The 15,404-nt window shown below is 35.3% G+C and overlaps 1 protein-coding gene across 4 annotated transcripts in view; it reads left to right on the forward strand.

The window, feature by feature from the left end:
* The window catches only part of Reph (Regulator of eph expression), a 124,808-nt gene extending 114,468 nt beyond the window's left edge, over positions 1–10,340 (forward strand). For all 4 annotated transcript variants that reach the window (XM_069308740.1, XM_069308741.1, XM_045760677.2 and 1 more), the window contains exon 5: positions 844–10,340. In XM_069308740.1, coding sequence (XP_069164841.1) covers positions 844–906 — 63 coding nt within the window. In that variant the 3' untranslated portion in view covers positions 907–10,340. The remainder of the gene's footprint in view (positions 1–843) is intronic.
* The last annotated feature ends 5,064 nt before the right edge of the window (positions 10,341–15,404 follow it).

The raw sequence follows: 15,404 nt of genomic DNA on the forward strand, positions 1-15,404 counted from the left end.
AATATATTTTCTTAACCTTACAAGAAAAGAAAATGTCAAATTAAGGTGTGCCTATCCAAACTTTGGGAATTGACGCCAATGTCAGCATTTAATTTGAAAATGTAATTAAATTGAAAATCTGTCTATGCAGATTTTTTTTTTTTTTTTTTTTTAATATTTTTCACTTGTTTGCAAAGAAGAAAATTTAAATTGAGAATGCCTCATAGTGGTGACCCAGAACTGAGAAAGTTGCACCCTCTAAGCCTTAATAAAGGTAAATTTAGTTACATGTGAATAAAACATCATGAAACATTGATGTACTGTACTGACTCTACCTACACTGCTGCTTAAATTTAATCAGAATAACAGTTTCTTTTATTAGTCTATACCAGTACTCTCACAATTATGAAATTAATATTTTAACCTTGGCAGATTAATTATGGACATGTTATAGTATATCAGTTGTTTTACATTCAGTATTTTTTTATTTTTTTTTGTGAAGTTATTTAATAATAACGTCGTTTAAACATACGATGAGGGATGATGTCCAACTTGGTTTAGATAACACCAAATCAGTTATTGTTTAAGCACCATAGACAATAATTTGTTGTTATATATTTTAGAACAAATAATATACAGTACAGTATAGTCTTTTAATTTAAGCCTGTTTCATAGCACTGTCATGTGTGACACAATAATACTAGCTTTAACCATGAAATTTTGTTATGTTTACATTTTATTAATTTACATTTTTATATTACACATTACAATATACAGTTTTGAATGACATTTGAGCAGATTGTTAGGATACTTCTTGACAATAGTGTTTAAAATCAAAAGACTATTAATGATTCACGTTTTCAGATGAAAAATCGAGCAGTTACACAGTGGAGGAACGGTGGTGAACTTTCCCTCTCTTTCTGCTAATTTTCCGCTGCTGCATGACGACCTTTAAGTTCCCTCAAGCAAGTTTGGGAAAAGAAATTTGTTTGTGTTCTGTTTTGGGAACAAAGGTTGTAAAGACAATGATACACAGCCTCACATATTGCAGGTTTTGAAAGGGTGTGGTTTGAGTGGTGTGATCGTGTAACCGTTCTTTGACGAGAAATCATGGTGAAAAAGTGGTCACTTCTAATAACTGCAAATTTTGCAAGCTGGCAAGACCTGAGGTGTTTCTATATAGATAGTTGTTTTTAATAGTTTGTGTTATATAGTGGGAAATATGGAATGAAGTACTTGTTGAAAAAATTTTAAGATGTAATTTTTTGATATGTCGGATTGATTCATGTGTTTTCATCTTTAATACAGAAAGCATTGTTACATTACAAATTTAAAGGGCCAGAGAATAAATGTCATGAATTAGTCACATCCATATACAAGTAATGTTGTAAAATCAAATGTGAACGAATTGTGGATACTGTATTAATTTTTTTACCTTTGCATTAGGGTTTCATGTCATTCGTAGTCTAATAGAATTAATGAAGTGCAAGTAGAAAGATAGACTGAAAGAGAGAGAGAATGAGCATGAGAGGAAGATAGTATATCTGCCCAATTTTGTACCTGATTCCTAATTTAAATATATGTAGAATACTTACGAATTAATATACGTTAAAGATACAACTATGAACATCTAATGCAAATTCATATTGGCTTTTATACGAAAATGTCAAACGTGTTTTTTTTTTTAAATCAATGCCCAATCAGAATACAATATTTTTTTCAAGATTTCTGACTATTTTATAATGGATTGAAATTCAATAATTGTTGTCAATCTTTTTAAAACTATAAAGGAAGAATAAATTTTCATGAAGTATACATAGCTCTGCTAGATTTTCCCCATTAAGAAAATTCTGTACATCAAGAAGACACTTGAAAAAATATTTTATTGTTGCGGACAGGGTTTGAGGCAACTTTCACACAACTTTTGGTCATCTCCGACAGTGATGATGTTCAAGCACACTGTTATGACAGTTCATTGTTGCGGACAGGGTTTGAGGCAACTTGCACACAACTTTTGGTCATCTCCGGCAGTGATGATGTTCAAGCACACTGCTATGGCAGTTCATTTTACCAGAATGTAGGCAAGTACAGTATTTGGTTTAATATTTTTATACATTGAAGCAAAAATATGGGTTAGGCATAGAAAACACAAAGGGGAATGTATGTAAAGGCAGAATCCTTAAAATTATATTTCTTTGTTAAGCCATAAATAGTAATTAGTGTGGGTTGTTACATATAGAATGTTTACAGAATGACAACAGAAATACAGAGTTTCTCGGATTAAACATTGCATATTGCCGTTATCACATGAAAATGATCTTACTCACCTTTTTCCATCTAACGTTATAATTTACTTTGCATGTGTGTTTTGATAATGGATGGAAAGAAGATAAAGTAACTGTGTTCAGTTTCAATGAAATAAACCATTTGAAACCGGAATGCTATTCTTGATATTGTATATAGTTTTAGTAATTTTGAAATTGCTTTTCTGAAAGATAAAAATAAAAAGAAATGACAGAACAGAAGCACACAGTTGGAAAATTACAAATTAATTACTTATTACATTGGCAGAAAAATGTAAGATTGTCTCAGATTTGTGAAGCGAATCTTTTTATGCGTAATTGAATTTTTTTTCAAATACAACCCCTTGTAATAGATGATGGTGCACTTAAGAATATATATTTAAAATTTTGATTCATGGACGGTATTAACCATATTTCTTCTTTTATATAAATTGTGGCTGCAAAATTATTTATGCAGGCGAACCTCGCTTAACATTGCCCCAGTTAACGTCATTTTGAATATGGCATTAGAAAAAATAAATAAATATACAGTATTTAAAATACAGGCAAACAGTTCTATTATTTTTTTTAAGATCCCAACGTAAGATAGAAAAAATTATGTGGAAGCAAATGGTATTTATAGAATGAAGTACAGTATATGAGGGCTAACTTAAATGTTGTCAGCAAACACTGTATTTATCATGTGCTAAAAACACTTTAATAAACACTATGTTTATTAAAAATAATAGCATAAAATATAGTAGTGTCCATAAGAATTATATAATACAACCATATGACTATGTTATCACGTTATCAAGTAAATTTAGCTGCTGCCAAAACAAATGAATGTTGACACCTGATCACTTTCATAAACAGACATGGTGCGCAACTTCCAAGCTCGATATCATTAGTACAAAATTTCCTTGGATAAGAAGGCATGAGGGGTAAATGGCCTATGACAGGTAGTAATCATAATAAAAGGCTAAAAACAAAGGAAGACAATATTGTTAGAAACTAAGCTATGACAAGAGTGAGCGAGAGAAAAATTATCTTTCCCAGTATCCTAGGAATGTAACTCTTACATGTAACTCTAGGTAAATGGCCTATGACAGGTAGTAATCATAATAAAAGGCTAAAAACAAAGGAAGACAATATTGTTAGAAACTAAGCTATGACAAGAGTGAGTGAGAGAAAAATTATCTTTCCCAGTATCCTAGGAATGTAACTCTTACATATAACACTAGGCCTGTGAGATTTTTAATTTTGCTTAAAATTATTTCAATTAAACTTGGGGGTTTTCAGGATCATAACCCCCCTGCCGTTAAATGAGGTTCTCCTGTATACCTAAAATTAATTCATGTTATATACACGAAAGATGTTACTTCATTTTATTTTGTTGTTTCATAAATTTTATGGCCATGGTAATTAACTTTATAATAATAAAAAACAAACACTATTGAAAGCTTAATGTGACCATTATGAAAATTTGAAGTTTCCGCTTTTATTTGACGTAAAATGTAAGCTGCATTTCATACAAAGTTTTAATAGAGGTTCATTATACTATACTGTAATTATATGTAACACAGAATTTGTTGAAAATTTTAAATTACAAATTATCTACCATTCTTTTCCACTTCTCAAAATGCAAATTGCAGACTTTGACCTTTTTGTGTGGCAATATGCCACTTTACACTCTACCCATTGCATTGCCATTTATTAGTTTACACCCTATCCATTATGATACCATTCATTGGTTTACACAACCCATTATGTTGCCATTTGTCAGTTTACTCCGTTCCCATTGTATTGCCATTTATCAGTTTGTCTTTCATTTTGTATATCTTTTATGAGTTTATGTTACCATTTTATTTAGATTTGTTATGTCAGTTATTTTCAGCAGCATGTACTATATACTTAATTTCAAAAGCTCAGGGAAGCCCTTCTGAAGTTTACAAGTTTACATTGAATAATATATAACTTTTTTATTGAGACAAATCCAAAATGGATAACAGGCATGTTCGGATAAATGGTGTTTGGAAAGTATGTGTTGTTTGTATGTATAAAGTATATGCATACATATACATACTGACATGTACATATTATGCACTTGTTTTGAGAACATCTGATTCACTGAACCAGTATCTAAATCATTATTTACCAATCACCATTTGGTAAAAAGAGGAATGTGACTAGGGGCCACTATTGGAAGCACCAAACCTAGCGGTCAGTAATAAGGCAGTGTTGAGCTTGTTGGGGCATCACTGCACCCTCATTTGGCCACAGCATTTTCGAGGAATAACTATGAATGTGAGAATCGGTATTTCCTTGGAGTGAGTGTGACTGTGTAGAGTACTTGGGTTTACCGTGAGTGACTGTGGGAGATAGAAGTGTTTTGCTGGGAGTGGGTCTGATAGAAACGTGTGTTTGCTTGGAGTGACTTTTAGAGACAAAAGTGTTTGCTGGGAGTGATTGTGGGTGTGGGAGGCTTGAATATTTGATGTGAATGTCTGTGGGAGGCACACATTTTTGCTGGGAGAGACTGGGTGTGGAAGGCATAATGGTGTGCTGGGACTGATTGTGAGAGGCATGAGTTTTTGCTGGAAACACTAGAGTTACTGAGGGGTGTGTATAATAGTCATGGAATGTGTCTGGTGGTACTTGGTGACCCAACACTTGCATCAGTGCACATTATATTTAAAACAGTAGTTGCACAAAATTAATCTATCTAAATAAATAAATTCAATGAAATAAGCTTGAGAATTCATAAACAAATGCAGGGAAGTTAGTAAATATGTTTGTAACAAAAACATTGTTGGGTTTGCTTGTTATCTCTATGTATGGCGGGACGTTGTCTGCTGCTACCCATCACTCATTATGCTGGGAAAGGAAGAAGGCTGGAATGGGGAGGGATAGGTCGTTTCATCGTTAACCAGGAGTCTAGCTACAGCCAGATAGCAAGTGTACCAAACAGCTAGCCAACTAGCCAGCAAGCCTGTTAGCATGCCAGGCAGCATGCCAGGCAGCTAACCAGCATGCCAACTAGCTGGCATTAGATCCAGCTTGCTAACATGCCAACCTTAAGGCTCTTTTTGTGTCTGTCTCATTTATATAAATGTGTACACTTGATATGTGGATATGTATATCTGCGTTTTGCCACTCCAAGCAACGGCTTGCTGGACCAAGCTCTCACAGGTCAGGCCAGGCTTGGGGAGTAGAAAAACTCCCAGAACTTCATCCAGGCAAATCCAGGTATTGTACTTCAGTACAATACCTGGAGCTGTATCTTCCGCCACATCCAGGAATTGTTGTGATAGGTAGCCAGTTATCCACGTCAGTAATATGCACATACAACCAGAATAACAAAGGTTCCTTGTACTGGGTCCAGTAAATTTTATTTTCTCTTAGTTTACTTTTTTTTTTATATACCTTCAAATATTCAGTTGAAATATTCAGCTACAAGATGAGGAATAAGGAGGGCGGGCCATGGCTTGCCTTGCTCTCAGCAGTTGAGGAGACAACTTTACTACCCTCTTGGCACCGTTATCTAACCACTTGGATTGATTAGTAGAGTGGTGGCCTCGTGTCTTGTAGGTGTGCGATTGATCCCCAATGGTTCAAGTGTTTGGGCCTCGTTACTTCCCTCCATCTTATCTCAGATCCTTCATCCTCATATCCTTCCACGTGCTCTACTGTATAGTTATACTATACTGGCTTAGCTATATACATACATACATACTTCGGACAGCAGATGTTCCTTGAAGCATATTTGGTTAAATATGACCACATTGCTGGCATTGTTGATCTTATAGTATAAGCTTTCTATGCTTCTAACTATTTCCTTACTTTGCATTAAGAAGAGCAATCAAGTTACTGAAATTGATGGTAAAGAAATTAGTGATTATGAAGGGTTTATTTTCTAGAACATTTTATTCCACTCTGGAACATCTTCAGATAAGGAATGAATACACAAGGTGCAATTTTTTTTTAAATACACATGTGGAAGAGGTGAATCTGTGTGGGATAAGGTGAAATGTCAAAGGAATATAGGGGTAATCAAGCATAAGGTAAAAAATAGGAGAATAATGGAGAATGGATGCCAATCAAACATTGGGTAAGGCAGCGGGCAGAGAGAGCTTGGTAGAGATGTCGTCGTTATCCGGTGCTGTTTTGTGAGATAGGATATGAGCACTGACTAGTAAATAATACAACAATCCTGGCATCCATCACTGACCCAAGAAGACTGCAAATCCTGGAAGCTATATTCATAAAAGAAAAAAGACCCCTCCACCCTAAGTATATAGAGTAATGACTTCGATAACTGGCCAATGCTCAGCTCCAGATCTCACCAAACATATACTGTATATTATAATTACATCTAAAAATTTCTACACAATCTCTTTTTTTTTTTTTTTTTTTTTTTTTTTTTAGATTTTTATATTCTGTGTTACAGATATAGTGATGACATTATATACAGTCAGGAACTTCAAATTTCACAATTGGACCTTACTAATAGCTTTCTAAATGTTTCATTAGTTGTAAAGATTATTAAATGGTCACTTTGCAACTAGCTTTTATATATTAAAAGTATTGCAAAAAATTTTAACATAACGCAAAATTTAAATAAATTTTTCCAAGAGAGCAAAACCAGACACATGCATACATTTTCTTCTTGACAACCAAGCGGGCAAAATGTGCTTATGTAATTTTTTCAATGTTGGATCAGCATTTCTTGAATATTAGAACGTTTCTTCAACATTTCTTCAAAGATGGATCAATGTTTTTCGTCATTGATTCTTTGCTACAGCAAAGTCATTTGGCCATATTTGCCTGGGGGTTTGTGGAAGATGGTTGTAGAGACTGATGAACTGACTTCAGATAATGAATTACTTTCCTCTATGGTTATATTTCACAATAGATTTGCAGCTCAGAATATTAAGACACTGTTAATGTACATTTAAAATTGTAATTTGACTAAATAATTTGCATTATACAAAATGTGTTGAATCTCACTGCATCATTTAATAGAAAAATGGGTATACACTAAAAGTGTCCTGTCGAATATTGCAAGGACAGTAATTTATTTTTGAGTTTCATCTTCCTCACAGATACACATACATATACAGTATATACAAATACCACACACACACTCTCACACACACACACACACACACACACACACACACACACACACACACACACACACACACACACACACACACACACACACACACACACACACTAGAACATTTTGCTAGAATATGCAGTTGTTGTGTGGTGCCCATATCTTAAGAAGCACATCAACAAACTGGAAAAGGTGCAAAGACATGCTACGAAGTGGCTCCCAGAACTGAAGGGCAAGAGCTACGAGGAGAGGTTGGAAGCATTAAACATGCCAAAACTAGAAGACAGAAGAAAATGAGGTGATATGATCACTACATACAAAATAGTAACAGGAATTGATAAAATCGACAGGGAAGATTTCCTGAGACCTGGCACTTCAAGAACAAGAGGTCATAGATTTAAACTAGCTCAACACAGATGCCGAAGAAATATAAGAAAATTCACCTTCGCAAATAGAGTGGTAGACGGTTGGAACAAGTTAAGTGAGAAGGTGGTGGAGGCCAAGACCGTCAGTAGTTTCAAAGCGTTATATGACAAAGAGTGCTGGGAAGACGGGACACCATGAGCGTAGCTCTCATCCTGTAACTACACTTAGGTAATTACACTTAGGTAATTACACACACAATTTTAACAGGAATTGACCAAATTGATAAGGAGGAATTTCTTAAACCAGCATCATCACGAACAAGAGGACACAGATTCAAGCTAAGGAAACAAAGGTGCCGAAAAAACATTAGAAAGTTTTCTTTTGCAAACAGAGTGGTAGACGGTTGGAACAAGCTAAGTGAGAAGGTGGTGGAGGCCAAAACAGATAATAGTTTCTAAGTGTTATACGACAAAGAGTATTGGGAAGAAGGGACACCACGAGCATAGCTCTCATCCTGTACCTACACTTAGGTAATTACACACACACACACACACATGAGGAGAGGTTAGAGGCATTAAACATGCCAAAACTAGAAGACAAGAAAAAGAGGCGATATGATCACTACGTTCAAAATAGTAACGGGAATCGATAAAATTGATAAGGAAAAATTCCTGAGACCTGGAACTTCAAGAACAAGAGGTCATATATTTAAACTAACTAAACAAAGCTGCTGAAGGAATATAAGAAAATTCACTTCACAAACAGAGTGGTAGATGGTTGGAATAACTTAGGTGAAAAGGTGGTGGAGGCCAAAACTGTCAGTAATTTCAAAGCATTATATGACATGGTGCTGGGAGGTGGAACCAAAGAGCCAGAGCTCAACCCCTGCAAGCACAATTAGGTGAGTATACACACACACACACACACACACACACATCCACTGGGGTCTGGTAGCTGAGCAGACAGCGTGCAGGACTCGTAATTCTGTGGCCCGGGTTCGATTCCCAGATCAGGCAGAAACAAATGGGCAATGTTTCTTTCACCTTGATGCCCCTGTTACCTAGCAGTAAATAGGTACCTGGGAGTTAGACAGCTGCTACGGAGCTGCTTCCTGGTGTGTGTGTGTGGAAAAAAAAAAAACATTAATTAGTCAGTTACAGTTGATTGATTGACAGTTGAGAGGCGGGCCGAAAGAGCAGAGCTCGACCCTCGCGTGAGCAACTAGGTGCATACACACACACACATACACACATGCACACACACACACACACACACGCACACACACACACACACTTATAAATATTTAGTATGCAGAGTATTGTAGAAATTTTTCAATGTAGATGCCAAAGGACAATATATTTATAAATCAAATGCCAACATTTTCCTCATTCACTGTTCAGCAATTACTGATACTGTACTGTATTGCTTGTAATTTTATACTTAAAAATGGGCATTCGGAAAAAGGTTATATTTGCTATGGGGAAGAGAAATTATAGTTTTGGCAGAACTATAGCCTGACACTGACTTTCTTAATGGATAAAATTAACCTTAAGATTTATGCAACTTACATATAAGGTTTATGATATGTGTATATTTGCTGGTATGATATGTGTATATTTGATGCTATGATGTGTGTTTATTTGATGCTATGATATGTGTATATTTGATGCTATGATGTGTGTTTATTTGATAGTATGATATGTGTATATTTGATGCTATGATATATGTATGTTTGATGGCATGATATGTGTATATTTGATGGCATAATATGTGTATGTTTGATGGTATGATATGTGTATGTTTGATGGTATGATATGAGTATGTTTGATGGTATGATATGCATGATTTTGGATTTGTTTTATTACCTCATACTTCATCTTTTGAATGGAAATACAGTTTTATTAAGCTAAATTTACTTGAAGGATAAATATCAACATTTATACTTCATGCCAAAATTCATTGAGTTTTATGTATTAATAATCAGACTTTATTAGTTTATAAAAATTCTTGTATACACAAGAATTCTTGTATACACAGATACACAAGTGTGTTGTCAGTTTGTATCTCTATAAATACTTCAGTGTGTATATGCGTGTGCATGTTTGCTGCATATTTTTGTATATCTATAAATGTGTATATGTATGTGTGTTTTATATACAAAATATATGTGCGAATGTGAAATAACACAAGACGAGCATGTGATTAAGTTGCTTCCTTCTGCATTTACATTTACAGCAACTGTTGATGTGTTGATATACCTAGGAAATCTTCATGCCCTTATTTTTCTGAAGAGAAATTCATTGCATTAAATGATTCCAATTGCTGCTGAATAACCCTAGTTAATGCCACAATGATTTCTTGTCCTCGTTAAACTGTAGGTGTGGAGGTTTCTCTGTTATTGACAGTATGACAACAGTTTTCAGCAGATTAGAAGCCATGGTTGATGGTTTTCGTGTATGTGCCTAGACAGCTGCAGGTCTCTCTCATGCTTGTTCTGGATTATTTAACACACACCCACACACACACACACACACACACACACACACACACACACACACACACACACACACACACACACACACACACACACAAAGACATGCTACGAAGTGGCTCCCAGAACTGAAGGGCAAGAGCTACGAGGAGAGGTTGGAAGCATTAAACATGCCAAAACTAGAAGACAGAAGAAAAAGAGGTGATATGATCACTACGTACAAAATAGTAACAGGAATTGATAAAATCGACAGGGAAGGATTCCTGAGACCTGGCACTTCAAGAACAAGAGGTCATAGATTTAAACTAGCTAAACACAGATGCCGAAGAAATATAAGAAAATTCACCTTCGCAAATAGAGTGGTAGACGGTTGGAACAAGTTAAGTGAGAAGGTGGTGGAGGCCAAGACCGTCAGTAGTTTCAAAGCGTTATATGACAAAGAGTGCTGGGAAGACAGGACACCACGAGCGTAGCTCTCATCCTGTAACTACACTTAGGTAATTACACACACACACACACACACACACACTGTAACTACACTTAGGTAATTACACATACCCATACACAGAATTATATGAACATGTTTGCTGATGATGCTAAGATAATAGGAAGGCTAAGAAACTTAGATGATTGTCATGCCCTTCAAGATGACCTGGACAAAATAAGTATATGGAGCATCACTTGGCAAATGGAATTTAATGTTAATAAATGTCATGTTATGGAATGTGGAATAGGAGAACATAGACCCCCACACAACCTGTATATTATGTGAAAAATCTTTAAAGAATTCTGATAAAGAAAGTGATCTAGGGGGTGGAGATAGATAGAAATCTATCACCTGAGGACCACATAAAGAACGTTGTGCGAGGAGCCTATGCCACACTTTCTAACTTCAGAATTGCTTTTAAATACATGGATGGCGATATACTAAAGAAATTGTTCACGACTTTTGTTAGGCCAAAGCTAGAATATGCAGCGGTTGTGTGGTGCCCATATCTTAAGAAGCACATCAACAAACTGGAAAAGGTGCAAAGACATGCTACTAAGTGACTCCTAGAACTGAAGGGCAAGAGCTACAAGGAGAGGTTAGAGGCATTAAATAAGCCAAAACTAGAAGACAGAAGAAAAAGAGGTGATATGATCACTACGTACAAAATAGTAACAGGAATTGATAAAATCAATAGGGTAGATTTCCTGAGACCTGGAACTTCAAGAACAAGAAGTCATAGATTTAAACTAGCTAAACACAAATGCCGAAGAAATATAAGAAAATTCACTTTCGCAAACAGTGGTAGATGGTTGGAACAAGTTAGGTGAGAAGGTGGTGGAGGCCAAGACCGTCAGTAGTTTCAAAGTGTTATATGACAAAGAGTGCTGGGAAGACGGGACACCACGAGCGTAGCTCTCATCCTGTAACTACACTTAGGTAATTACACTTAGGCAATTACACACATACACACCCTGAAGAAGAGGTCATAGATTGAAGCTAAGGAAATAAAAGTGCTGAAAAAACATTAGAAAGTTTTCTTTTGCAAACAGTGGTAAATAGTTGTAGCAAGTTAAGTGAGAAGGTGGTGGAGGCCAAAACCTGGCAAGACAGGACACCACGAGCGTAGCTTTCATCCTGTAACTACACTTAACTAATTATACACTCACTCACTTAAGAAACATGAGCTACATGGAATGATTGCAAGTCAAAACTGAAAGATTAAAGGGAAAGAAGAGATATAACCCAGCCCATCCTCTTACAATATTGTACTGTAATTGTAATTACTACTTAGTCAAAGGTACAGAAATGGCCTGTTGAACCTGCCAAAAGTTCACCTTTTGTATCACTGAATTAGCTCAAATGGCATTCTATGAAAATAGAAAACTAAAGAATCCAACCTAACCCAATCTGCCCAAATAATCCTAGGACTAATACTATAGTACATATATGTGCTATACTAGGCCTTGGGCTGTTTAAGTTTAGTTTTTTTTTCGTGCCCTCCACAAAATTATTAGTATAAAAGATGAACATTGTTGGCTGCAAGTGTCTATTTTTGTATGTTTGACCAAATAGTTCTTAAAAGTACTATTATTTTAGGATGGGCTGTTATAATCACATGCGTTTGTAAAGGGATATAATAAATAGAGGAAAATATTTTTGAAACTGATAAGAGAGAGTACAAGAGGTCATAATTGTAAATTACAGAATATAAGGTGTCGAAAGAATACAAGGAAATACTCTTTAAGTTATAGCATTGTGAATGATTGAATAAACTTGAGGAGAAGTTTGTCTGCGTTAACATTACAAAGTTTTAACAATATAGAAGGAAGTCTCGACACAATAAGCATAACTTTTTTCTCGTAACTATAAATAGATGTAATAAACAAAGAGTTTCTCAGTGGTTGTTGTGCACACATTAGCCACAGGTTTTGGGATTTATTTGTAGTCACATCAAGTTGAGATAGAAACAGTGAAAATGAGTAAGGTATACAGTATAATAATGTGAACTCTCTCCTGGACTCTTTTTCAGCAAATACTACACGTGACCTGATCTATGTATATATATATATATATATATATATATATATTCCTTCCTCACCTGTACCTATTTAGTATCTGCTGAAAAATATCTTGGTATAGACACCAAAATATACAGTATAGTGCTCATTTATTTCCCTTCTGTTTCTATTTCCATGTGGGTTTATTTGTGCCAATGACCAGTGTTCTTTATACTTTAGTGATTAGTTATAGAGTTTTGTATATACTGTATGCATGTGTGTAATTGCCTAAGTGTAGTTACTGGATGAGAGCTATGCTCATGGTGTCCAGTCTTCCCTATAACCTTTGTCATGGCATTAATATGTATATGTGTAGAGTTCAATACTACAGCATTCTTGCACTTAATATTTTTATAATTACAGTATTCTTTGATTTCCATAAATGATCTCTCCAACTAGGCTGCCCATCCTCCTGTTTAGATAGTATTTATAGTACAGTACGAACAGGACCATCATACATATATTGACGTAAAAGGCAATTAGAAAATAGAAATTGACACTATTGTATTTGGACAAACTGAAAAAGTTTTTGTACTAATGTTGCAAAGAAAAATCAACCTAACCTAACCTAACCTTCCTAGGCCTAATACACACTATCGGAGGTCTAATATAGTATATATATGTGCTATACTAGGCCTAGGAATACTGTATTTAAGTTTAGTTTTTAGCTTTATTTTTTGGGACTATAAAGTGAATACTGTAGTACCAAATTCTACTTTCTAATTGTCTATTAAATCTATGAATGTATGATGGTGCACATAATTACATAAAGTACTATTTAAAAGTAGGGATATTAAACCACTAGTTCACCTAAGCTTTCTGTTTGTAACTACTTGAATATCTCGTCAAGAGAGTGTGTCATCCTCAAGAAATATACACGCATGGTAAGAAGTGACAAGATATTAACAAGGAGGGATACTTAACCAATTATATTGGCCAGTCAAGCTGCCATCAGGTGGTAATCAGGCATCTGCTTATACTGTTAGTGGAGGGCCACCAAAAATGTTATATGATAGAAGTCCTGTTCATTTGTCTGTTCATTGATGGGAACATGTTCATGAAGAAGAAACCAAAATCAAAGATGCCTCTCTTGATATGTAGTTTGTTTACCAACTTCTTTGTTGAGATAACACTTAAAATTATACGTTCTTACCTGTACCAATATTACCTCCTTCTCTTAAGGTACCTGTAAATATGCACTATGGAAGTCTTATTTAGGTGTTTTGAAGGTTAGTACCATCATAAGATCAATTCCATAGAAATAGATTCCTTATTGGGAGTACTCAAGCATTTATGGCATGGGAACTATGTACTGTACTTTAGATGGAATGAAAGAGACCAAGCATATACCGCCGATATGTAGATGACATATTTGTACGTGTTTAAAAAATGGGTTGCTAGATAGGCTTCATAACAAACCCTAACAAGACTCTGGCTTAAGGTTTAATGTAGAGAAGAGCGTGGATAGTAAACTACCTTGGATGTCTTGGTGGATGTTCCATTTATTTTTATACACAAGTGGGTACAAAAACATATGACTTCTGATTCCTGTTAGCAGGCTGAGAGCTTTCCCTTTCATTAACTCATGGTAAACCTTACCCCTACTCGTATTCCCTGGAACACAATCTCCCAATTGGTTAATAACCACGTACCCAATTTTTGCTGGGTGAACAGGAGTGAACATTTATGCATTGGCCCCCAGTCAATCCTCTTGTCCAAAACTTGAACCCAAACCAAATTGCTTGCAAGGTGCAGGGTGAGTGTGTTACCATCAGGGACTGTTCAGGTAGATGTGTTATGTGTGTCTATTGAAACCTGTTGACATTGGTAATTGCACGAATAGTTTAGGTGAATGTTCAGAGAGTCGTAAGAAGAGTGTTAGCAGGTCATATGTAGAATGGGCACTCTGCACCTATCTTACATTTTACATTTTACAACATTATCCAGAATAATGTGACTTTGTTAATACTAATTTTGCTGAAATTACTACAATAACAAGATGCCCAGCCTTCATCTTACTAAGAAAATTGCCTCTGCTTTTAACATATTGTGTATTATAGAAACACATTTGTTCAGTAAAGATCGGAAAAAAACATAGCTGCATACTTTTTGAGTTGAATGTTTCAAGTAGTTTTTTAATGTAAGTGCAACCTTACTGCACAACATAAGCTATAATAGACATACTACTAGTACTCAAACAGATGCCATACACTACAGTTACAAGTGAGGGGGGGATAAAGTATTAATCAACATCATTCACTCATCGACAACATCAGTTGAAATTATGAAGACAACATAAGAAATTCTATTGTTACACTCTTCCCTGGAAACACAAACCGAAACTGTCTCTATTTTCCGCTCGTTACAACGTGTAATAAAGTTGTTACATCTTAACTTAACGTGTTTATGACGTATTAGAACGTTGTTACAACTTGCTATATTGGTTGTTATAACTGGTTAGGAAGTGTTAAAACTTGTTCGAACGTTGTACCAACGTCATAGTTTCAATGTGTGTTTGGCGGGTTGATACGGCGATCACAGAAGACTTCATATTCCAGAAACAGTTGAGTACTAATTTAATATATCCCATCAGTAAATAGATAAATGAACAAGACAT

The sequence above is a fragment of the Procambarus clarkii genome, chromosome 63 (assembly GCF_040958095.1).
Source record: "Procambarus clarkii isolate CNS0578487 chromosome 63, FALCON_Pclarkii_2.0, whole genome shotgun sequence".
NCBI classification, from domain to species: domain Eukaryota; kingdom Metazoa; phylum Arthropoda; class Malacostraca; order Decapoda; family Cambaridae; genus Procambarus; species Procambarus clarkii.